Source organism: Syzygium oleosum, unplaced genomic scaffold (assembly GCF_021117445.2).
Source record: "Syzygium oleosum isolate NSW1041296 unplaced genomic scaffold, Sole_v2.1 Sole_v2.43, whole genome shotgun sequence".
In the NCBI taxonomy this organism is placed as follows: Eukaryota; Viridiplantae; Streptophyta; class Magnoliopsida; order Myrtales; family Myrtaceae; genus Syzygium; species Syzygium oleosum.
The window spans coordinates 818,748-842,276 of NW_026607527.1; the positions used below are offsets into that span (position 1 = coordinate 818,748).

At 40.2% G+C, this 23,529-nt stretch overlaps 2 protein-coding genes across 2 annotated transcripts; both read left to right on the top strand.

Annotated features, from left to right (window-relative positions):
- The first annotated feature begins 12,141 nt into the window (after positions 1 to 12,141).
- LOC115691385 (uncharacterized protein At4g15545-like) lies at positions 12,142 to 15,590 on the top strand. The gene is made up of 8 exons (XM_030617991.2): positions 12,142 to 12,468; positions 12,580 to 12,648; positions 13,262 to 13,370; positions 13,748 to 13,843; positions 14,030 to 14,287; positions 14,699 to 14,741; positions 15,003 to 15,081; positions 15,195 to 15,590. The coding sequence occupies exons 1-8, from the start codon at positions 12,175 to 12,177 to the stop codon at positions 15,285 to 15,287; spliced, it is 1,041 nt and encodes a 346-aa protein (XP_030473851.2). The 5' UTR covers positions 12,142 to 12,174; the 3' UTR covers positions 15,288 to 15,590.
- Positions 15,591 to 21,267: 5,677 nt separating this feature from the next.
- LOC115691352 (histidine-containing phosphotransfer protein 1-like) lies at positions 21,268 to 22,885 on the top strand. The gene is made up of 6 exons (XM_030617948.2): positions 21,268 to 21,551; positions 21,691 to 21,821; positions 21,945 to 22,013; positions 22,142 to 22,213; positions 22,386 to 22,458; positions 22,587 to 22,885. Exons 1-6 carry the CDS (start codon positions 21,492 to 21,494, stop codon positions 22,647 to 22,649), a joined length of 468 nt encoding a protein of 155 aa, XP_030473808.1. The 5' UTR covers positions 21,268 to 21,491; the 3' UTR covers positions 22,650 to 22,885.
- Positions 22,886 to 23,529: the final 644 nt, after the last annotated feature.

Consider the following 23,529-nt stretch of genomic DNA (forward strand, 5'->3'; position numbering starts at 1 on the left):
GAATATTAGAAACTTCTATCTGTGACGGCTTATGAATACACAATTAATTGTATATTTTTATTCAAATAATCAGACAACTAAATTTCAAAGTTGAAAATTAGATTTTAATCTAATCGCTCTTGATCTTGTGGGTCCTTTGCCGGAATAAATTTGTAGGTTTCTCTAGTTAAAAAATTGCTTATTTGTGCTTTCCTTTGAGTTTTTTACACATTTCTTTGTCTAAATTGCAAAATGGAGGTTGAAACTCTAGTTACACCTTCTTCACTTTCAAATTCACATCTCATCATTTCACACGAAACTTTTAAGCATTTCCTAAAGTTTTGGTCCACTTGCCATGAGATATAAATGTATGATCGATATTAATTGCTTTCTTCATGGTAGAAGTAGAACGGAAAAATAATGCCCTTTTCTTTTTCTTTTTGTGTTTATGTTTCAGTAATATTGAGATATGATCTAAAGATAAGCATAAATACCTTTTTACCATGCTTCTAGCAAAATAATTTTTTCCATCTTTGGATCTGAGTTTTTTTTCCATTTTGGATGGAAAAAACAAGTTTGTTTCTTACCATATAAAGAAGAAACAAAAAGGGAACCGTACAGTAATAGATTTAAATAGAAGGGATAAGTGCACTACAAGTTCTAAAACTTGTCACAAAAGTGCGTTTGAGTCCTAAAACTTGCAAAAAGTTCATTTGAGTCCTAAAACTTGTCAAAATGGTTCATTTGAGTCCTAAAGTTAACACCGTTAGATTTACTAACGGAAAATGCTGGCGTGGCGTCGACGTGTCATTTTTAATTATTTTTCTCGAGACACGTGGCGCCACGTCAGCAAAAATAAAAATAAAAATAGAAAAAGCTGAAAAAAAAAAACCAAAAAAAAAAAAAAGAACCGGCGGGCGGCCACCGCCGGTGGCCAAAGCCCGGCGGCCGGGAAGGACCGGCGGAGGTCGCCTGGGCCTTCCCGAAGCCCAGCAACCCTCGCCAACGGCCCGAGGCGAGTCCGGCGAGGGCCGGCGACGACCTCGCTCGGATCTCGGGGCGAGGGTCGCGCCCTTCCCGGATCGAGGGTCGCCGGCCCTCGCCGGGGACTCGCCCGAGGCCGGCGAGGGTCGCCTGGGCCTTCCCGAGGCCCGGCGACCTCCGCCGGCCCCGGGCGAGTCCTCGGCGAGGGCCGGCGACCCTCGCTCAGATCTGGGGCGGCGCGACCCTCGCCGGGGACTATTTTTTTTTCTTCTGGCTCTCCTGATTTTGTGCGTAAATGTTTGAAGCGCTCTATCTCTCTCTCCTGATTTTTCTGGGAAAAGTGCCGAATAAGTCCTAAACCGTTTGGGGTAGTGCCAAATTAGTCCTAAACCTATTTTTAGTGCCAATTGAGTCTTAAACCTTTTGATATAGTGCCAATTCAGTCCTTTTGGCCGAATTTTGCTGACGTGGACGTCGGCCGGCCGGCGACCGGTCACCGGAGCTGACGTGGACAAAATTTAATAATATTTTAATATTTTTTTGAATTTTTTTTCTTTTTTTCTTCTTTTTTTTTTCTTCTCCCTCTTCCTCCAGCCGGTCGCCGGAGCGGCGACCGGCCGGAGGCCAGAGGCCGGCGAGGTCGACCTCGCCGGCCGGAGGGCGAGCCACGCGAGGCCGCCCTCGCCGGCGACGGCGAAGGCGAGCCTCGCCATGGCTAGGCGAGGCTCGACCTCGCCGGATCCGGGCGAGGTTGAGCCTCGCCGGCGGCCGGGCGAGGCCCGACCTCGCCAGATCCGGCGAGGTCGAGCCTCGCATGGCCGGGCTAGCGAGGCTCGCCCGCCCTCGCCATGGCCGGGCGAGGGTCGACCTCGCCGGATCCGGCGAGGTCGGGCCTCGCCCGGCCGCCGCGAGCCTCGCCCGGCCCTCGCCGGAGGTCGCGAGGGCCGGCGAGGCTCGCGTGGCTGGGCGAGGCCCGACCTCGCCGGATCTAGCGAGGCCCGACCTCGCCCGGCCATGGCGAGGGCCGGGCGAACCTCGCCCGGCCCGGCGCGAGGCGCGCCCCGCCGGATCCGGCGAGGTCGACCTCGCCCGGCCATGGCGAGGGCCGGGCGAACCTTGCCGACCCGGTATGCAAGGCTCGCCCTCGCCGGCGACGGTGATGGCCAGCCTCGCCCGGCCGTCGGCGAGGTCGAGATCCGGCGAGGTCGAGCCTCGCCCAGCCATGGCGAGGCTCGCCTTCACCGTAGCCGGCGAGGGCGAGCCTCGCCAGTGGCCGGCGAGGTCGACCTCGCCGGCCTCTGGCCTCCGGGCGGTCGCCGCTCCGGCAACCGGCTGGAGGAAGAGGGAGAAGAAAAAAAAATTCAAAAAATATTAAAATATTATTAAATTTTGTCCACGTCAGCTCCGGCCGACGTCCACGTCAGCAAAATCCGGCCAAAAGGACTGAATTGACACTATATCAAAAGGTTTAGGACTCAATTGACATCAAAAATAGGTTTAGGACTAAATTGGCACTTTCTCAAAAGATTTAGGACTTATTCAGCACTTTTCCCTGATTTTTCTTATGCCTAATTTCCAGGTAAAAGGAGCTGCGAACAGAGACATCAATGCAAACAGAGGTAATATACACATCCAAGACAAAGACGCGTACAAACAGGAACTGTTTATGTTCCTCAGCTTGAAGGCCACCGCTACTACAGAAAATAGACAACTAAGCATCAAATGACAGGTGTCCTACTCGATTCAGCAGATATCAGATTGAGTCAGTTTTCTTACATCATCTAAAGGACAATGAAGGACAAAAATAAAACCGAACTTGCCTGGTCCAAATCAAAAAATGAGCAAGCCGAAAGAGGAAATGACGCTGGAATGGCGTCGGGTATGCGACCGAGAGGAAAAAAGGAAACGAGAATCTCAATCTATTCTTCTCCCCGGCGTTTTGTCGAACACCTTGTTAGCATGGTGAAGGCGCAAGGACAGAGCGGATATGAGTTCTCTTGTTGGGAAGTATTGTGCAACCACTTGCTTCCTTACCAAAGATTATTGAAACTTTATGCTAGATTAATTTAAGTAAATTATTGTATATCTTGACATAGCAAGGGCACGTTTGGTAACATTTTTATTTCCCTATTTTTCTGTTCTTATGTTCTCTTGAATAGAAATAAAATAGAAATCTGTTTATATACGTCAATTAATTTTTATATTCACCGAAATAGAAAAGTGACAAGGGAATAGATTTGTAATGGAAACAAAAAGTAAAAAGAAATATACTTTTTTTATTCCTAGGAACAATTTCTAGAACAAGGTCATTTTTTTTCTTTTTTTTTTCCTTTCTTCTTTTTCCTCCTCTAGCCGCTTGTTGGGCCTTGCTGTGGCTGGGCGAGGTCGACCCTCGCTGGCCCTTGTCTCTAGCTGGTCACTGGCTATCGCCGAGACCCGGCAACCAGCTAGAGGAGGAAGAAGAAGGGAGGAAAAAAAGAAAAGAAAAAATTAGAAAAATCTCATAAAATTATTAAAAAACTAAAAACAATTCTACGTCACAAAAAAATTTAGGGTCATATCAAACGCTTTTCTGTTCTTTTTCTATTTTGAGAATAGAAATTTTGTGCACTTACCAACCGCGTTTTTCTGCTCAGAAATTCGTCCAGGAAATAGAAATAGAAAAAAAATATTTATGAACAAAAATTGTTCTCAGGAACATAAATGTTACTATACGCATCCTAATTATCCACAAAAAATGTGTCAATGTGAAAAGGAGGGAAACTTATATAGTTAAGTCAGGAGATTCTATAGTGGTCAAACTTAGCACCACTCCTATATTGGTTTTCCTATTATCATTGTAGAATGCAATATGTAGAACTTCTCAAATGGTTATAATTTTACAAAATAAGATGTCTGACTGTACTTAGTTTCGTTAAAATATTTTATCATTATATATCCCTTGAAATTCATTTTTATTCATATTGAAATCATATGACTTCCCTCTTCAAATATCTTTGATCTTAATATACTTGTTGATATGCGTTCGTGCTTGTTACTGACGTTACAAAACTTTGTCCCTGAATTTTTTTGGTCCCTTTTCATGCTTGTTGTATGTTTATTCAGAAATATTATTTTGAGGAATTTCCAATGTCACGTCGCACTGTCTCTTAACCGATATAACAAATGTCAATTTCACATGCAAAGTTAGTGTTCTTGCCTATATTTTGCATGTTTTAAATAATTATTAAAAACTTATATTGCACGTTTACGCATTCTCATTCGAAGAACGTGATAATGGATTCTATCCTCTTGTGTGTAGTCGAATTAATATTATTATGTATATGTGGATCATGATATAGTTAAACGTTTTAAGATATATCTTCCTTAGTATATTTTATGGTGTTGTGTGAGGCCGAATTAATTTTTCTCTGTGTTCATGAATCATGGTATGTTTAGACATTTTAGATATTTTTCTATATTTATTAACTATTGTACATATTCAATTTTATGGCATGTATAAGAGTAATGTAATTGAGTATCTGTATATCTATTAAGATTTCAAAAAATTTTCCTTTAATTCTCACATTCTTGGCAAAGCTCTTAAATATTTATTTGAAAAATGAATATACTCATTCCATTTTTTTATAGTGCACTTAATCTCAAAAAATTAAATTTTTCTATAGTATATATAGATCCCATAGCTTTTAAATCACATTATTCTAATAAATATCAATAATTTTATAGTTACAATTCTATGGCAAAGTTAGGTCATTCGCACTACGTGAAAATTCGAGATGTAACTTATAGACTCACTATATCACCTGCTTGGAGCTGGAGTACACAACGTTTTCTATGTGGTTAGTGGAATACCACATCCCAAATAAATTAGCAAGCTACCAACTTCTTCAAATTTTACAAACATGGTTCATAAACTACCAAAACTATAAGGAATTTATCAGGGAAAATTATATAAAAAGTTTTAAACCTATTGCAATTTTGCCAATTCAGTCTTAAACTTTTCAATTTTGATAATTAAGTCCTAAACAATTTCACATTTTGCTAATTGAGTCCATCCGGCCAATTTTGGCCGGAAATCGCTAACTTGGACGCAAGCCGTCCTACGTGGCACGGCTAGCGTTAACGGTGATAATTTTTAATAATATTTTAATATTTTTTTCAAATTTTTTTATTAATTTTTTCCTTGTTTTTCTTCTCTATTTTTGTTACTATGGTTGGCGAGGGTCACCGAGCCCTTGCCAACCACTAGGCGAGGGCCGCGATGCCCTCGCCGGCTGCGGGTGAGGGTCACGGCCCTTGCCTAGATCTGGGTGAGGTAGCCTCGCTTGTGACCTTCGCCCAATCTAGGTGAGGCCGGGTGAGGGCCACTCAATGCCCGCAGTCGGCGAGGCCCGACGGCCCTCGCCAGCGGTCGACAAGGGCCCGGTGACCCTTGCTAGCCATAGTTGGAAAAAATGGAAAGAAAAAAGGAAAAAAACTAATAAAAAAAATTCAAAAAACATTAAAATATTAGTAAAACTTGTCCACGTTAGTGCCGCCTGTGCCACATAGGATGGCCGACATCCACGTAAGTGATTTCCAACCAAAATAGATCGGATGGACTCAATTGACAAAATATGAAAATGTTTAGGACTCAGTTGAAAAATTGAAAGGTTTATGACTGAATTGGCAAAAGTATAGTAGGGTTAAGACTTTTTTAACAATATTCCATAATTTATTGATGATTTAGTGAATTACCAACTTCATCGAAATTCACAATTAAAATTAGTAGATTACTCATATTGTTAGGAATTTACTAATGTACAAAATAAATTAATAAATTACTTATCTTTTTAAAGTTTACAAGTGTGGTTCGTAAGTTACTAATAATGTAATTAATTTACCAATATCATATTAATTTGCAAGAATTTGTTTGGAGGAAGAAAGCTCTCCTTTTTCGGTTTTGAAAGAGGGGGACTCGGTGAACTTAGTGCATGGTTTGTTTAACCCGGTCAAAGTTAAGCTTGATGTTACGGGTTTGACCCTGTCTAGTTCCAAACCAATTATCTGGTTCGGATCCAACAGTTCGAAGAGCCCCACATGTTTTCTTTCAAGGCTAATAGCCTAATACCACAAAAAATCTCGAATAGGTACATTTGTGATAAATTTACGTCAAACTAATCTTTTTACCACAAAAAATTTCAGGCTGGTACATTTGTGACAAATTTATCCTCAAACTAATTTTTTATTTTGTCACGCCCCCAACCCCATCGAGCTCGTGACACACCTCTTTGGTCGAATATCGCGACGTCCCAGGATATCGCCGACCCAAATCAACTCATCAGAGATATAGAACATCAGCGAAAGCTACAAATACCCAGACAATATTTGACCAGGGGTGCAAGAGAGAATAAACATCAATTACTTATTCAAGCTTATACAATATTCACCATATACAATCCACATAATATACATGCACACCGAACTTCTAAACTATACACCACCGATATCAAAAAGGATCAGTAGCCTGGGTACCCTAATTGTAAAAAATGGGACACTTCAAAAAGGCCTTCGCTCAACTCCTAAACTAGCCTCTACGCCCTCTAGATGGCGTCCACTCCGAGTCTGACTCCCTAAAACTCGAGTCTGAATCCGAATCCCCTTGAGCCACCTGCTCCTCTATGGACTCCGAATCAGCCTCGATCTCAGTCGGGTTATCCTCATCACCTGACTCTAGTGGAACCTCAACTCGCTCCTCCTCATCTGACTCCTCTTTCGGCTCTTCCTCTGGTTCATCCTCTGGCTCATCCTCTGGTTTGTCCTCTGGTTTGTCCTCTGGTTCCATCTCTAGGTCTTCTTCTGGCTCAGCTTCGGGTTCTTCTTCTGGTGCCTCCTCAGGTTCTTCTTCAGGGTCTTCTTCTCCTGGTTCCTCCTCTGGTATTACACCTAGATCCACTTCCATAGGATCATATCCTGCCTGTGATTCCTCCGACTCCGGATCAGGCTCAGCCACTGAAGGTTCAGGTGCTGTAGGCGCAGGCTGATGTCTGGACTGGGCGAGACTAGTATCCAGACTAGTCATCTCACCGTCAGGAGAGGGTATGGTTGACAGATCCCAATCCCCTACTCCATCAAACGGAACATCAAAGCCACGGACGGGCCAAACTCATCCATCCCGTCTCTAAACATCCAGACGATATAGGTGTGGGCCTGCCAAAGAGGGAGCCCTATGTCTACCCAGACTACAGTAGTGTGCTTGATCCAGGTCATATTATCGTCTATCGGGTACTCTACAACATTATGGTCGGTGTGCATCGGAATCCCAAAACGCTGGGGCGGCAGCGGTGGTAGATTCATGGCTCAGGCCGGGATTCTGAAATTGTTTGGTTGAAACAACCATGAGAACACGTCTCAGCAAACACACACCCTAAACCCCACCTAGGCTAATACGTACCTCCAGACAAGTCAAACACACTAACACTCAGCAACCACATAATAAGCACACAATTTGCACTTACCTGGGCTTTTGATACACGCAATCTGCAGGTTAGTCTCAAATATACAATTTCCAACCACATGCACATTCCAAATTAATTTCATGCCCAAAACACAAGTCGAACACATGGCATTTCCAATTCCACATTCCACACACTCTTCATGCCTTATCACACTATTTTCACTCAACTCGCCAGTGACCCGCGTAATAGTACCGCCTCAGGTCCACTGTGACCATCTCATATTCACAACACTTCTTAGCCCGCGTAATGGTACCGCCTCAAGCTATGTCTCTTGCCCGCGTAATAGTACCGCCTCAGGCTCAACATCCACCACCTACGGCACAACCCGCGTTGAAGTACACGCCTCAGGTTGGCAGTCTTCCGGTAATACCGGGCATTGTCCCGCGTAAAAGTACCGCCTCAGGACGGCACAATTCCCCGCATTAAAATACAAGCCTCAGGGATTCCCCGCGTTAAAGTACACACCTCAGGGATTCTCGTGACCACATGCATGACACATCACGCAATTTCTCACTCATTCACTCGCTCGATTTACACACCAACATGCCCAATTACCGGCCGATCAAATTCGGCCTATGCACGCATCGAATCTCACGCATTTCACATGCTCAATTAACACCCAATCATGGCCAATTGCTAGTCAATTCAATTCAGCCCATGCGTGCATACAACGATCCACATTTCAATCAATCAATTCACAATTCAATAAACATACAAGGCCGCCATCGGGCCCACAATCACAGCCACTATCGTGAACATAAATTCAGCATTTCCAGGTCTATTTCCAGCTATAACAACACCACAAACCAGCCACAACACAACACACTAAACCGACACAATTAGTCCCTAAATCGAACCGTATGCTCCTCATTTCGCGCCCCAATTTCCAGCACTCAACTCCACATCAATTCAGTCCCGAAACCTCACCAATTCACCCACAATTCAGCCAATTCAAGTCAGCCCTCAAGCAGCCACAAATTTCACCCTAAACAGCCACTAATTTAACCAAATCAGCCCTTAATTAAGTTCGTTCAGCCCCTAATTACGTCCGTCGGTACCCGATATCCTAAATAAGGATTAGGATGCTACTTACTTGGAAACCTAAGCTAGCTCGGGCAGAAGAGGAGGGGCGGCAGCCGGCGGCCACACGGTGGCGGACGGCGATGACGAGCGGCTGAACGGCGACGTACGACGACGGCGGCGGCTAGCTGGACGGTGGCTGATCTTCCACGGCTGGACAAAACCGAAGGGGCTGGTGGTGGAGTTCGGTGAGGGGGAAAACAGGAGAGAGAGAGAGAGAGAGAGAGAGAGAGAGAGAGAGAGAGAGAGAGAGAGAGAGAGATGGTGAGGCGAGCGGCGGTGAGGCGAGCGGCGGTGGCTCCGGTGTGCGGCTGCTCCGGCTAGGCGGGTGGACGGCGGAGGCGACCGGCCTAGGCGGCTGGCCACGGTCAAGGTGGGTGGGGGATGAGGTCCGGCCGGGAGAGAGAGAGGGAGAGAGAAGCCGAGAGAGTGAGAGAATGAGGGGTAGAGAGAGAAAATGGAATTAAATAGGCTAAAGGCCAATTATTGGTGTCCAATACACATGCCAAATGACCATCATACCCCTCTCTCTAATTTCCAATCAACGGCCAAGATTCGATCTTATCCTAAGATCGACGGTCCAGATTAATCCTTACCAAAAATATCTAGGGGCAAAATTGAAATTTCACAAAATTCCCAAGGGCATAATTGTCCAAAAATTTCTATTTCTAAAGCTAGTGTGAAATGACCAAAATGCCCCTCCCCCATTATACTTGGCCTTAACAAAATCCAAGGGGTAAAACGGTTATTTTCCATTTCTCGCCAGAATTCAAATTTTCTGAAGAATCCGGACAAATCTGAGGCTGACTAAGCCAATAACAACATCGTCCAATTATCCTGTCGTGACATTCATAATTTCCGAGGCCCAATCTTGGTTGTTAATTAATGACCAAATTTAATTAACGTAACTTGAGCATATCTTGAACTAACGGGTGGCTTTTGGGGAAATTCGCACATTTAACCCGTGACCGATACTGAATCAAGACACGTTCAAGTTCACTCGGGTCGTGACGACCTCGGTGGTCACTTAATCGCGAGGATCGATCGCTAGTTCCGACGGGCGCGATCGTTTGGTATAGGTTTAGGGTCATTCGTCAGTTCATCGCGTGGTCAAGCGGAATCACCCGCGATCCACTAATGTGACAGTGGCGAATTGATCCCTAACTATCCTTGGATCGGCCTACATTGGCTTAAAATGTCACCTCGACAATTTTTATGGTCGAAAGTCGATTCACGATCGAGTTTCTTTAATCGCGCGAATTTAAATCCCTAATTAGCCTTTTCCTAACGGTTAGTATCCCATGAGTGATCAATTCCGGGCGAGATCTAACTACAAGCATGTCCATAAATCATCTATTTCATAAATTCCAAGTGGGTCGGATTTCAGAATGTCACATATTTTCTATGTATTCTATCTTCATATTGTCCCTTGTGACTATTTTGTGAAGTTGGAAAAATATCAATTAATTATTATTATAAACATTAGAAAATTATTTCCTTGTGACAATTACAATAATAAGTAATGTCAGATATTTTACATAATTTAACGTGGCATCACGTGATTCCCGCCCCATGCCTCTCCTAATATTAAGATGAATTAAGTACGAATAGTGAATGAATGAATGATGGTTTTTCTGTCTCGTACTCTCTTCTTATGTTTCACTTTCACCTAACATAATGCCACGATTTAGATTTATTACATATATACATTGCATGAAGAGGATTTGAATAGTAGAAAGGTTATGTTGCCACTCGAGGATTTTGTAAAACTTTTTGATTATTTTCGTAGGCACTATTTATTTCTAGGAAAATGAACGATTTCTAAAATATTTTCCTGAAAATGCTCTCTTGTATCACTTTAAAATAACTAGTCGATGAAAAATATTTTCATCATCGACAACAATTTATGTCTAAACAACTTTTGTGGATGATTAATTTTTTTTTGTTCATATATTTTTATAGGTAATATAAGTGATCATTTTTAGGAAAATATTTTCAAAATCGTTCATTTAAACGCACCCTTAATCTCACTCTTTACCTAATGTTTATAACTAAAGCTTCTATTCAATTAGGAAAAATTTCAAATAAGGGCTTGGAGTGGACATTGTCTCAAATAAGGGCCTAAAGCGGTCAAATCGTCTCAAATAAGAACCTTTGGCCAGCTGGTGACTATTCTGCCGGCCCCGACGATGGCCAACGGAGGGAAGAATGAAAAAAAAAAGAAAAAAGAAAAGGAAAAGGTAAAGGGAAAGAAAAAAACAGAAAAATGAAAAAAAAGGAATAAAAATTCAAAAAAGTGAAAGACGAAAATATCCTTCGGCCGGCAGAGGTCAGGTTTTTATTTGAGACTAATATGGCTACTTCAGGACTTTATTTGAGATAGAGTTCACTTCATACCCTTATTTGAGAAAATTAGGGCACTTTATGCTCTTATTTGAAACAAGGTCCACTTCAGATTCTTATTTGAGAAAATGATGGCATTTTAGCCTATTATTTGGAATTTTCCCTGTTCAATTATATATTTCTACAAATTACATATATATTAAGATGAAATAGATAGAATGAATTGTATTTCGTTGAAGCAAAATCCTTATAGTCAAAACGTATAATAACATTTTTTTTTCTTGGCGAAATTTGAATAGTAGGAGCTTTAGGTGGCATGGCTTCTCAGAATTATGAGTAGAAATTTTTCTTTTTACCTTTTCTTTTCAAACTGTATAGTATGTAATGGTTAATTTTTTTTTCTGATAGTGAATCCTTAGCCAAACAAACAATTCCTTAAACCTAATATACTCACACATGAAAACTCGACTAATCTAGGTTCATCCTTTTAAATTACCATTTTGTCGGTTACTAATCCGCAGTTATTATAAGTTTATGGATAAACACACACGTTATTGTCATTTACGAATGAACAACCGAGATGGAAAATATTTTAAGTTCCTTTTCAATTTACCAATTTTATTTGGATTCAATTAAAAAAGTATTCTTGGGCACTTGCTAAGCAGCCAAAATAAGGAAATATTGCGATTTTGAAATGTACTCAATTATTCTCAGCAGCTAACGCTACGTGCATCCGGTTGGGTCGGGGCCATTCAATCCCGTCGATAAATCTAATCTATACGAATCACATTTCGAGCCGGTTTTGGGATATATCATACATTCTTGTAATAACCTTCTGTTTTCTTTATAACCAAGAAGGCATTAATGCAATCGTCCCGCTACAAGAAGGCCTATAAAACACCTTAAAAGTTCATAAGTCGGTCGTGTGCAGGTCTTTGATCTCTGCAAGCGACATCGACGCAGATAGCTTGTATGCGGGTTTCAAACCGACGATCTCCGGCTCCTGATCGATTGCACCGTCTTTGGAATTCATGCAATGGATTTTCTCAGCAAAACCCATCAACGTTTTGTTTCGTGTCTTGTTTGGCTCAACTTGTGGAATTTGTCCCTCATCAAAGTCCTATCCACGCCAACCAAAACCCCGTTGCGCACCACACAAACTTCTTGGGGTCACATGCCCACGTCACGTTCCCAAATTTACAGCTTTACCCACAAGTTATATACATGTATAACAAAAAAATTAATTAATTAATTAATTAATCTAGGAAAAAGAAAAAAGGAGGAGAGAGAGATGCTGGCGAAGGAATCATCGGCGGCGGCGGCGGCGGCGGCGGCGTTCGACCTGCCGGAGGAGGTGCTGGAGATGCTGCCGTCGGACCCGTACGAGCAGCTGGACGTGGCCCGCAAGATCACCTCCATCGCCCTCTCGACCCGCGTCTCCTCCCTCGAGTCCGAGTCCTCCGGCCTCCGCGCCAAGCTCGCCGAGAAGGACGACCTCGTCGCCGACCTCCGCTCCCGGGTCGAGTCCCTCGACGCCTCCCTCGCCGACGCCCTCGACAAGCTCTCCCGATCCGAGCTCGAGAAGGTCCCCGTGTGAAATCCGACCCGACCCGACCCAGTTGAGTTCGGTTCGTTTCGTTTTCTGGGGTGGCGAAATTTGAATTGGTTTGTTTTTTCTTGTTGGGTGGGGTTGCAGGAGAAGCTGGTGAAGGAGAACGAATCGCTGGCGAGCACTGTGAAGAAGCTGAGCAGAGATGTTTCCAAGGTTTGTGCTCGTTCAACTTCAGAGCTCTGGCTCTATATGCTTTGACTCAATTTATGTGCAAAAGCTGCTTCTTTTAGTGAAATATGACTTATATTGTCGTGAATTAGTGTCATCGATCATTTTCTGGTGAAAAAAATGAGAATCTGGAGCTGGCCACTGTGTGAAGTACGAACAGTGAAAATGTCCATTCCGTTGAAGTTCATTGAGTTGATTACAGAACCCACTGTAGTTCAAAGACTACTGGTGTGGTGAAACCCACGCTTCGAAATTCAATGGTTTTGCTGAGTAATGATGAGAATTGAATGACGCTGGTTTGACACTTTGATGAAAACTGTGTGTTTGAGCTGCAAAAGAAGGAGGGTTTTTATGAATTGCAATGATCAATGGCAATGCCCTTGCATATCGCTGGGGTTGGAAAAGCTGCTTGAAAGACCTGCTATCTGTTTAGATTTCGTGCCTTTGAATTAAATTTCCTTTAAAGCGTGCCTCAGGAGAAGATAGCCTAGTTCTTGAGTAATTTTTCTTTTAGCTGGTATTGATTTCTCTTTCTGGTGTGTAGTTGGGTAGTTTCTGCTGCTCGGTTGGTCTGAGGTTTAGTCCTGTGGTTATGTAGTTGGAAATCTTCAAAAAGACGCTCATGCAATCCCTTCAAGAGGATGAAGATGGTTCTGGCCCTGCACGAGCTGGAGCTTCGCAAATCATTGCAAAGCCAACACCGAGCGGTCTGATTCTAATTTCGATTCCAATGCTTAATCTCTAGCTTATCTGACAGCGCATTTCTTGCGATGTTGATGTATACGTGCATTGATGAAAAAAGGGCCACTTTGTTGCTTTCTACCTGATTGGCTGAAACTGAACGAATGCCATTTGGCTGCGAATTTTAGTGGATTGTTGGTTCTCATATGGCAGTTGAAGCTTCCTTTAGTCCCCATGGATTTTGCAACATGCATACAAGCATGCGAAATTACCATTTTTCAGTCCAATGTGCACATTGTCCTAGAACTTTCTTTTGGCAGTTGTGGTTGGTTAGTCGAGAATCGTCATAATTGAATCACCAGACAGTTTTGTCAACTCAAAATGATTGTCCTGTTTTGTTCAGAAGATGATGCCGCACTGCCTCCTTCAAGATCTTCTTCAATTAGAAGTCAAGTCTCAGAGGTGGGAAATTCTCTATCGGAGGATCGTGAGACCGATGGTATTCTCTGATTCCTCATGTAGGAAGTTCTGTCATGTCACTTTCATATCACACTGTAGATTTTTGTCGTACTTCCTGTATATATAAACTTTTCTGTGGGCATTTTTCACAACAATGTCAAATTTCATGGCATAATGCGTGACTCTGTACGTCTCTTTTTACTAAAACAACTTCTTTCTTTTGCAGTTCCACGACCTGGTATGTCACATGGCTTTCTGTTAGCGTCTCAAACTAGCACACCGCGGCTGACTCCTCCTGGCTCGCCTCCCAGTCTGTCTGCCTCTGTATCTCCTACGAGAACGTCAAAGCCAGCGTCACCGAGACGGAATGCAATGTCATTCTCAACTTCAAGGGGAGTGTTTGATGAAAGGTCTTCTATATTTTCTTCTGTGCCCCCAGGCCATCAAGGTTCCATAGCAAGTTCAGAGTCCGGGTCATACACTGGTAAGCCCAACTGTTACTCTAAAATACCCACCCAATTTAGTGGGTCACGTATATGCTTGAAAAATGCATTGGTTTTGATGCATTTTGTCAAGGGGCTTTGAAGGTATGTATGTGAAAAAAGTGTGATCGACATTTGAGTTTAAGACATAACCGGTGCACTCTTTCTTCACCACAAAAGTTTGTTTTTTGTGCTCCTTTGATTCTTCTTTGAGGTGTACTTACTCCTTCATTTGATGCTGCACTGATTTCGTGTTTAAGATTGGATTTGTTGATGAGGATCATCCACAACATAGAAATGACTAAGAGAATTGTTCATTGCATCTGCATTTGATGAATCTTGCTGTAGACTTTCTTTTATTAGACAATTGTCTGGTCGATCTTCTTATTCTTGCTTGGTTTACTTTTCTTCAGGAAGAGCTCGAGTTGACGGAAAAGAATTCTTCCGGCAAGTCAGGTAAGGAAATTGGAATATTTCATAGGCAGAAGAAGCGTTTATGTCGGAATAGGCAAGCTTGTAGCTCTTAATTTATTGCTGTTGACCTCTGTCATATGCATTGGCTCATGAAGGTGGTGGTGGTAACCCTAAATTTTAGGATATCGAACTGATCTCAATCTCGTAGTGTTTTTCTTGGTCCATCAGATGCCAATGTATCGATGATTACTTGTTCTCCTGGAACCATAATGAGTTGCTTCTCTGACTCCTTTGTTTTCTCAGGAGCCGCTTGTCGTATGAGCAATTTGGTGCATTTTTAGCCAATGTGAAGGAATTGAATTCTCACAAGCAAACTAGAGAGGTAACACCTCTTTCTCTTTCTTCTTTGTGTCTGCGCACACGCACGAGTGAGCAGAGAACGGCTTCAATTGGGATTGAATCTAATCTGTCTTTGTTTATGTTGGGTTTTTGCAGGAGACGCTAAGAAAGGCTGAAGAGATTTTCGGCCCCGACAACAAAGATCTTTATGTGATATTCGAGGGGTTGATCACTCGCAACATCCATTGAGATCTTAATTTGCAATCCGCAATTGCTCATAGAGCCTGGGAGCATCATGTTTCTACTTTCAGATGATTCATCCACGCTAATTTTTTAAATGTAAATCGGGGAATAATCTAGGTGTAATTACGCTTGCCTGATAAGTCATATTTCATCGCCCATCAAGTTTGTGAGCTGAAAATGTATAATTGGTTTGCTTCTGCTCGCGCCTTGCTTGATGTATCAGCAGATATACCAATAAAGATCTAAGGTTGTGGAATCGAAAGACAGACAAATATTGATTTACAAAATGAGGTGACGGGTTTATCTGAACGCGATCTATTTGTTTAAATGTCGATTTGAAGATGACCACTTAACTTTATTAGCCGATTAACTGAATGTATGCAATTATTTATATATACTGGCTAGAAATAATACAAGAAAACTGCAAAACATGATACAACAAATTGTATTTCATTTTCTCGCATTTGAAAGAGGTGACATCGTGACAAAAGAGAAAATTAGGCAATTTTTTTCATATGTTTCTGATAATTGAGATTTAATAATCATTCAAAAAGAACTGTCTCGTATGGTTATTGACATCATAGATATTGTGAAACTATACCTCCAAAGATATCATTAATATATTAGACATTATGAGTATTCTTTAACATATATTATTAAGACATTTTGTATATGATTAAATATAATATATTAGAAGATTGGTCCTGTTATTCAGGCGAGTTATTTTAACATGAGCAAAGTTATATTATTTCACGAATGATTAATGTCCACAAAAGAAAAATACAAACATATTCATCCACTAGGAGAATTTGTGCGTCTTAATTTTTAGTCAAATGAAAAGCTTGGCAAACAATATGATAAAAAGAATTACTTCTAGACATTTTCATGTGACTCTAACTTTTAACGCGGTCATTATCAATTTAAAAATAGAAAAATGAATTTTGGTTACTATTCACCAAACATGGTGCCCTCTTTTTTTGGGATCTTTTATGATTACATTGGTGTAATTATAAAAGAAGTGTGCATTTAGTGAAACAAACTTAAAAGCTATGCTTTACTATTATCTTTGTACATTAACATCGGACAATATACCACTGGCTATTTTAATTAATTAATGTCAGATTACATACACCAATGTAATTGCTCTATCATGTGCTAATGATCCAAACTTTTATCATGATTGTGAAAGAACGTCTAGAAAATCATTTAAATCAAATGCTCTAAAAATTAAGATATGTTATACATACAAGTCCATATCTTATGGAAAATAAAGTTCTCATCAGAACATTACATTAAAGAAAAGTTTCCTGTTTATCTCCATAGTAAATTGAAAATAGCAGCCGAATAATAATAATATCAGTGTTAATATTTCTCGTGAATATCGAAGAGACTTTAATAATGTTATTTAGTAAGACAAATGAAAAAGAAAAAAGAGAGAAAAGAGCGGACCCGTGGAATACAATTTCATGTACTCTCAAATGGGCAATCCCCCTATTATGAGGTCAAACACTTGGTGGGAAAATTATCCAAAAAGTCCTAAAACTATTTTAATACTGTCAATTTAGTAATAAACTTTTCAATTGTACTAATTCAATCCTAAACCTTTTGATAATTTGCCAACTTAGTCAAAAACTTTTTAACAATTTGTCAATTTTGTCTTTAGGCATATTTTGGTCGGAAATTGCTGATGTGGGGGTCTAGTTAGCATCGGCCATCTTACATGGCACAACTAACACTGATGAGGACATTTATTGCAATTTTTGTTAATTTTTTTCTTTTTTTCTTTTTTTTCCTTTTCTTTTTTCTTTTTCTTTTTCCCTCTGCCGGCCCTCACCTAAGTTCGGTGGTCTACTGGCCATCATCAAAGCTCGGCACTGGCTGGCGAAGGGGAAAAAGAAAAAAATAAAAGGAAAAAAAATAAAAAAAATAAAAAAAACTTGTCCATGTTAGTGCTGACCATACCATGTAGAACGACCGGTACTGACTAGACTGCCACGTCAGCGATTATTGGCCAAAATTCCCCAGAAAGATTAAATTGACAAATCGTTAACAAGTTTATGACTAAATTGGCAAACCATCAAAATGTTTAGGATTAAATTGGCAAACCATCAAAATGTTTAGGATTAAATTGGTACAATTGAAAAGTTTATGATTGAATTGATAAGTTGTTAAAATGTTTAGAACTAAAGTGGCACAATTTAAATGTTACTAAATTGGCCGCCATATAATAAGTTTCGGACTTTTTGGACAATTCTCGCAACAACCAACCGAGTTTAATGTATTAATGATAAATATTTAACATTGAAAATTGATATTATACATTATAGATATTGTAAAAAGTGCACTTATACAGTATGTTTCACATTATCATTCTATATGATACATTTTCTTAAAATCAAAAGTAAAATTTTTTGTCAAATTCAAAATTCTTTATCCTTTTTTATATAGGGAAAATGCCACAAAAAACCCCAAACTATGCTACTTGTGTGACAAATTTACCCTGAACTTTTTTCTGTGACATGAAAAACCTCAAACTATGCCACTTATGACAAATTTACCCTGAACTTTTTTTTGTGACACAAAAAACCCCAAACTATATCACCTGTGACACATTTACCCCACAATACTTTGGGCCATGGGCATTTTCGTCTTTTTCCTTTTCCTTTTTTTCTTTCTTCCCTCCGCCGGCCATGGCGGAGGAAAGCCGGTAAGGGCTGCCTTTGTCGGATCCGGCGAGGGCGACCCTCGCTGGCGTCGGGCAAGGGTCGCCTTCGCCTAGGCGGGCAAGGACGCCGGCAAGGGTCACCCTCGCCTGGGCGGGCGAGGGCAGCCCTCGCCCTCGCCGGCTTCCTCCGCCATGGCCGACGGAGGGAAGAGAGAAAAAAAAATAGAAAAAGGAAAAATATGAAAATGCCCATGGGCTAAAGTATTGTGAGGTAAATGTATTACATGTGGCATAATTTGGAGATTTTCGTGTCACAAAAAAAAGTTCAGGGTAAATTTATCACAAGTGATATAGTTTAAGATTTTTCGTATCACAAAAAAAAATTCAAGGTAAATTTATCACAAATGACATAATGTGAGATTTTTTGTGGTATTTTTCCTTTTATATATTCTGAAACTCTATCCTTATTGCTGCGCACTGACTTGAGGAAGAATTCCCTCAAAAAGATTATGATTAGACATGTTCTCAAAGGTTTTTTCATCATAATATTATTTACTCAAGTAAGATGTCGTGGATGGTGGCCTGGCCACACGATGGATGGTATTTGAATATTCAGCATTCATTCACTAATTAAAACTCTTCATCTTTATTACTTCTTACTTAATTGAGAAAAAAAATGTTGTTATGTGAGTTTTTAGTAATATAAAATACGAAATCCTCCAAGTTGTTATTTCTTACTTAATTACGAAAAATATACGTTTCAATGTTATTCTCTATGATAAATTAATTTAGAGAAACAATATATAATATTTTCCTAGGTCGTCAATCATTGCACATGCTTCCCTTAATAAATTTTCAGCCTCGCGTCAAGATGGAATAAAAATGAGAACCAAGGATCAAGAGGAAGAAGGGAGGGTCCCAAGAAAACAAAAAATAAAAAGAAAATCGGTTGAACAAGAGATGTGACAATTGGAATATGTCTGTCCTTTCATTTGACAAGAATATCATTGAATTAATTATTACTCTCTCATAATAAATAAGTAAATGAATGAATAATGGAGGAGAGAACATGATCTCAGAGGACGGAACAGGATATGTGCTTGATGGTGAAAGAAAGGAGAACAAGGACCACTCAAATCAGCTTAAAATAATTGAATTTGCAGTATGAAACTAAGAAAGATAAGGATTCTGTCTCCACGTTCTTGATGTCCAAACAAAAGAAGGCTTGGCCGACCAAACCTCACAAATTTTCATTAAATTTTTTTAAGAAAAAGTTGGGCCTTTAAGGGGATCATCATCGTGTCTTTGCCCAACTTTATCTTTGCTTTAAATTAATAAAAAGGCGTGGATTGCATTATGGGTCGAAAACAAGAACTAGGGTTTGGATTTGTGGTGTGACATGACTTCAAGAATTATGCAGAATTTAAGGAAAAGTGAGTCTACTTTTTTCTCTGTCCTTTGGGCTACACGAGGTTTCGAAGGAACAATGACACCGAGACCTTTATTAGGGTTGGATTAGATATTCCAAACATATGATTAGTAAAAAATTAAAAAGAAAATGCAGCATAATCAGCTTGTTGGTGACAAACCCATGTTACAACAACATTACTCTAGTTGGGTTGGCTTTGAACATTTATAAAGTATGTTTGTATAAGATAAGAATATGCAGAAGAGAAGATGTTATAATTTCTGTGGATTTTATAATGAAGAGTAGTACTTGAGACATTAATGAACTTCTTACGCCGAACATTCTAAGGTAACAAGCAATTAAGATCAATAAATTAATGCACCATAAGAAAGATCGATGCACAATCCTGAGGATAAAGAGAATCTAGGAAAATATGTGGAGAATTTCCTAATCATCTCTGACAGTATATATGTATATATCTATGTATAAATAGTTATGAATTCTTGTCTTATAAGAGGAGTTCAAAATTGTTTTTCCCCCCTTTTCCCTTCTCTCTTGTCTAAAGAGATTTCTTTCTGTAAAATCTTCGGTGGAATGGTTGGATTATTATAATATCTTCACTCACATAAATTGAAAACGTTTTTTTCCTCAATTGAATCAACTAGGAATCGTAGCATCCAAAGCAAGTGCTATTGCTCATGACATGAGGTGATTGAAGAATACTAATTGTAAAGGGGAACAACATTTTATGGGTATTTCCATCTTCATCGTCATTATCAATAAAATAAAATGAAATATGATAAATGGATGATTACGAACCAATCATGAAACCTTCCCCACCTAAGATGCATTTAAGGAATAAAGTTGTGAGGCCTTGGGTCAAAACGAACAATACTTCACATGAATACAATTGAGTCCATACATCTAGGGTGATGTAAACGAAGAAAGTGCTAATTAAGTTCCGATAAAAGTCAAGGGAGTGCCTTGACTTCTCGAAAAGACTATTAAGTCCTCTCACGCGAGACGTGATTAGCACACATTGAAATCGATTTAAATTATGAAATACACTATACAGGGTGATGGATGAAGTTACTTATATGTCGGTGCATGGAAAGCACTAATCTGCAGCCAAATTATTTATCGTGACGATCTAGTTGAATCCCAACACTAAGAGAAATGAGAGAGAGAAAGAAGTATTGATGTCATCGGTACGATAGGCTAATTGCAATTCCCAATAAGTAATTATGATTGCGATTCTCTAAATCTTCACCATTTGTTCTCATTTGAAATAGGTAAAAAGAAGAATCTTCTCCTTTGAGAATAATCGAACATGAAAAGTGTTCAATTGGAATATGAAAACGCAACCGAATCGGTTCCATTTACTCCTGTGGTAGTGTCAAGGCAATATAGACATTAATCATTAACTTTTTCTTTGAAAAAAAAAAGGAAAATAACACAAACAGTCCCTGAACTTTGACCAATGCGCAATTTGGTCCATGAACTTTTAATTTGTTCAATATAATTTTTGAACTTTAACATAATATTCAATTTGGTCTTTGAACTTTTAATCTGTTCAATGTGGTCCCTAGACTTTTAGTATATGTTCAATATTTTCATATAGTTCAGAAATTAAATTGAACATATACTAAAAGTTCAGGGACCACATTGAACAGATTAAAAGTTCACGGATCAAATTGAACATTATGCTAAACTTCAGGGACTACATTGAATAAATTAAAAATTCATGGATCAAATTGAACATTGAATCAAAGTTCATGAACTGTTTGTGTCATTTTTTTCAAAAAAAAAAAAGGAGAGGTTACTTGGCAGTGATTGTAAGGAGGGACTCTTGATTCTGTCACAAAGGGGCACCAATCCAGAGGATGTTAGTTAGTGGGTAGAGCATTTCCCACATTATAAAGCAAGTCAATTTTGTATTTTCTTAAGACCACATCAAGCCACTAAAAATCATTTTCAGAGGTTGTTCTTTAGCATCTATAGCTCCTCTGATCTGATCTGATCTGATCTGATTTAGGAGTCGTTATTCTCCACCCCCAAGATCTGCCAATTTAAAGCCACAAGCTCATTTGTCACCCCCCACACTCCTCTATCCTTGAACAGGCAGGGAACAACAGGCATGGAGGTGGGTCAAATGCAGAGGAGGTTGGTAGAGTTCACCAAATCATTGTTTATGGAGGTAAAAAGTTCAATTCTGTAAAATTTGTGTGCTATTCCCGAGTGGGTTTGTATTTTCTCTTTCTTTTTTTCCCTGGGTTCTGTTTGATTGTGGTTGATCTTGACTTTGGAACACTTGTGTTGTTTTGGGTGAGAGGAAGGGTTTCTTGGACGGTCAGTTTTTGCAGCTCCAACAGCTGCAGGATGAGAGCAACCCAGATTTTGTTGTGGAAGTTGTGTCCCTCTTCTTTCAAGATTCTGAGAAGCTGCTCAATGATCTGACCTTGGCTCTGTAAGGAAAACTCTTCTGATTTCACCTGATTTGAAGAAACTAATGTTGTTGGTTTATTATTGTTTTGGCCTTTGGCTATGGGATTTCTCTGATTTTACTTCCCATTTTGTCATCTCTGCACAGAGAGCAGCAAAATGTGGACTTCAAAAGAGTTGATGCCCATGTTCACCAGTTGAAGGGTAGCAGCTCCAGGTGCATTAGAATTTCCTTTAAAAAATAGAAAAGAACAAATACTCAATCCCACTATTTTCAAATAAGACAGACACCGAAAACTCGATTTTTCAGATTATATAAACTAGTTGGTTCTCCTAAATTTGCAGCATAGGTGCACAGAGAGTTAAAAATGCCTGCGTTGTGTTCCGCAACTTCTGCGAAGAGCAAAACCTCGAAGGGTGAGTTTGTTGGATCTCGTGTTTCCGAGTTTTGTGATTCGTCGTTTCGTCGTCTGATTGATCACAACAGAGCTATTAAGATTTAAGAAGATTCACAGGACATTAGAATTGGACATCAAAATTGAAGAAAGATCCTGAATGTTCCAAACCGGTTTTCATTCTCTGTGTGCAGGTGCATGAGATGTCTGCAACAAGTGAAGCAAGAGTTCTACCTTGTGAAAAACAAGTTTGAAACCCTGTTCACCGTGAGTATATCTACCCTTGAATTCGGGAAAGAACTCATCCAAATTCGCACCCAACTCGATTCAGTAGCATCTTTTCGGTTTTAGTTCACTGCTTAATTTGTCGAGACATATGTTCTTGTTTACTGCAGCTAGAGCAGCAACTCGTGGCAGCGGGCGGTTCCATCCCGACGATGGAAATCACGAGCTTCTAAGAATTTAAGCAGAATATCAACGTACCCCTGATATGCCGTAGAGAATCCGTCACCCGATTTTGCGAACTTTCTTGGGACCATTAAGCTTATGAAGTAACCATGTTTCTGTGTGGTCTCCACTGAGAAAGATGTATCTCTCTCCTGTGTGTTTGTAGGTTTCCTAAAACAGGAACAAATTTCTGTGTAGTCTAGCGTTTTTGGCTATATATTTGGTATTAAATTCTCTACTTTCTTGACTGATGGGCAGTGACGACGACTCGTTACATCATAGATTTGGTGTTCAAAAGAAGAGCACAAGATCTTCCTGATGCAGGACAGAATTTTAGAGACAATTTCCACATGATGTCCTCGTCAAGTCATAAATCCAGCACAATCTTCACCCTGCATATTTAGCATCTGATAACGAATTACCAAGTACGATTTCCTTATGGCTTTGATTGCTAAGTAAATCAATCGCGACGTGAAAGTATGCAGCATCTTCAGTTACTTTAGTCGATATAGCATTTTCTAGATCAACATGAGAAGAAATCTGGCACAAAGTGGTGTTTACTAACATGGCAATACGATTGCAGCCTCCATGAAAATTCAATCTTCAGAGAGACCACGCCAAATTATTTAACTGATGTACAAGGACTAGCTGCTAGTGCTTTCATATCCATGGGCATGCAAAGACGCCAATTGTCGACGGAAATGCGAGCTGTGACAGGTCTATGTCGACATACATGGACCATTGAGGTCACGCAGCCGATTGGTCTCTTCCCGGCTTATGGGTTTGTAATCCCTAAAGAATCAACTACCATTTTCATCTACAATCTGGAGCACTCGATAATCGATAGTTAAATCGTTCAAAATGGCAATCCAAATGTTGGAATGACTATTT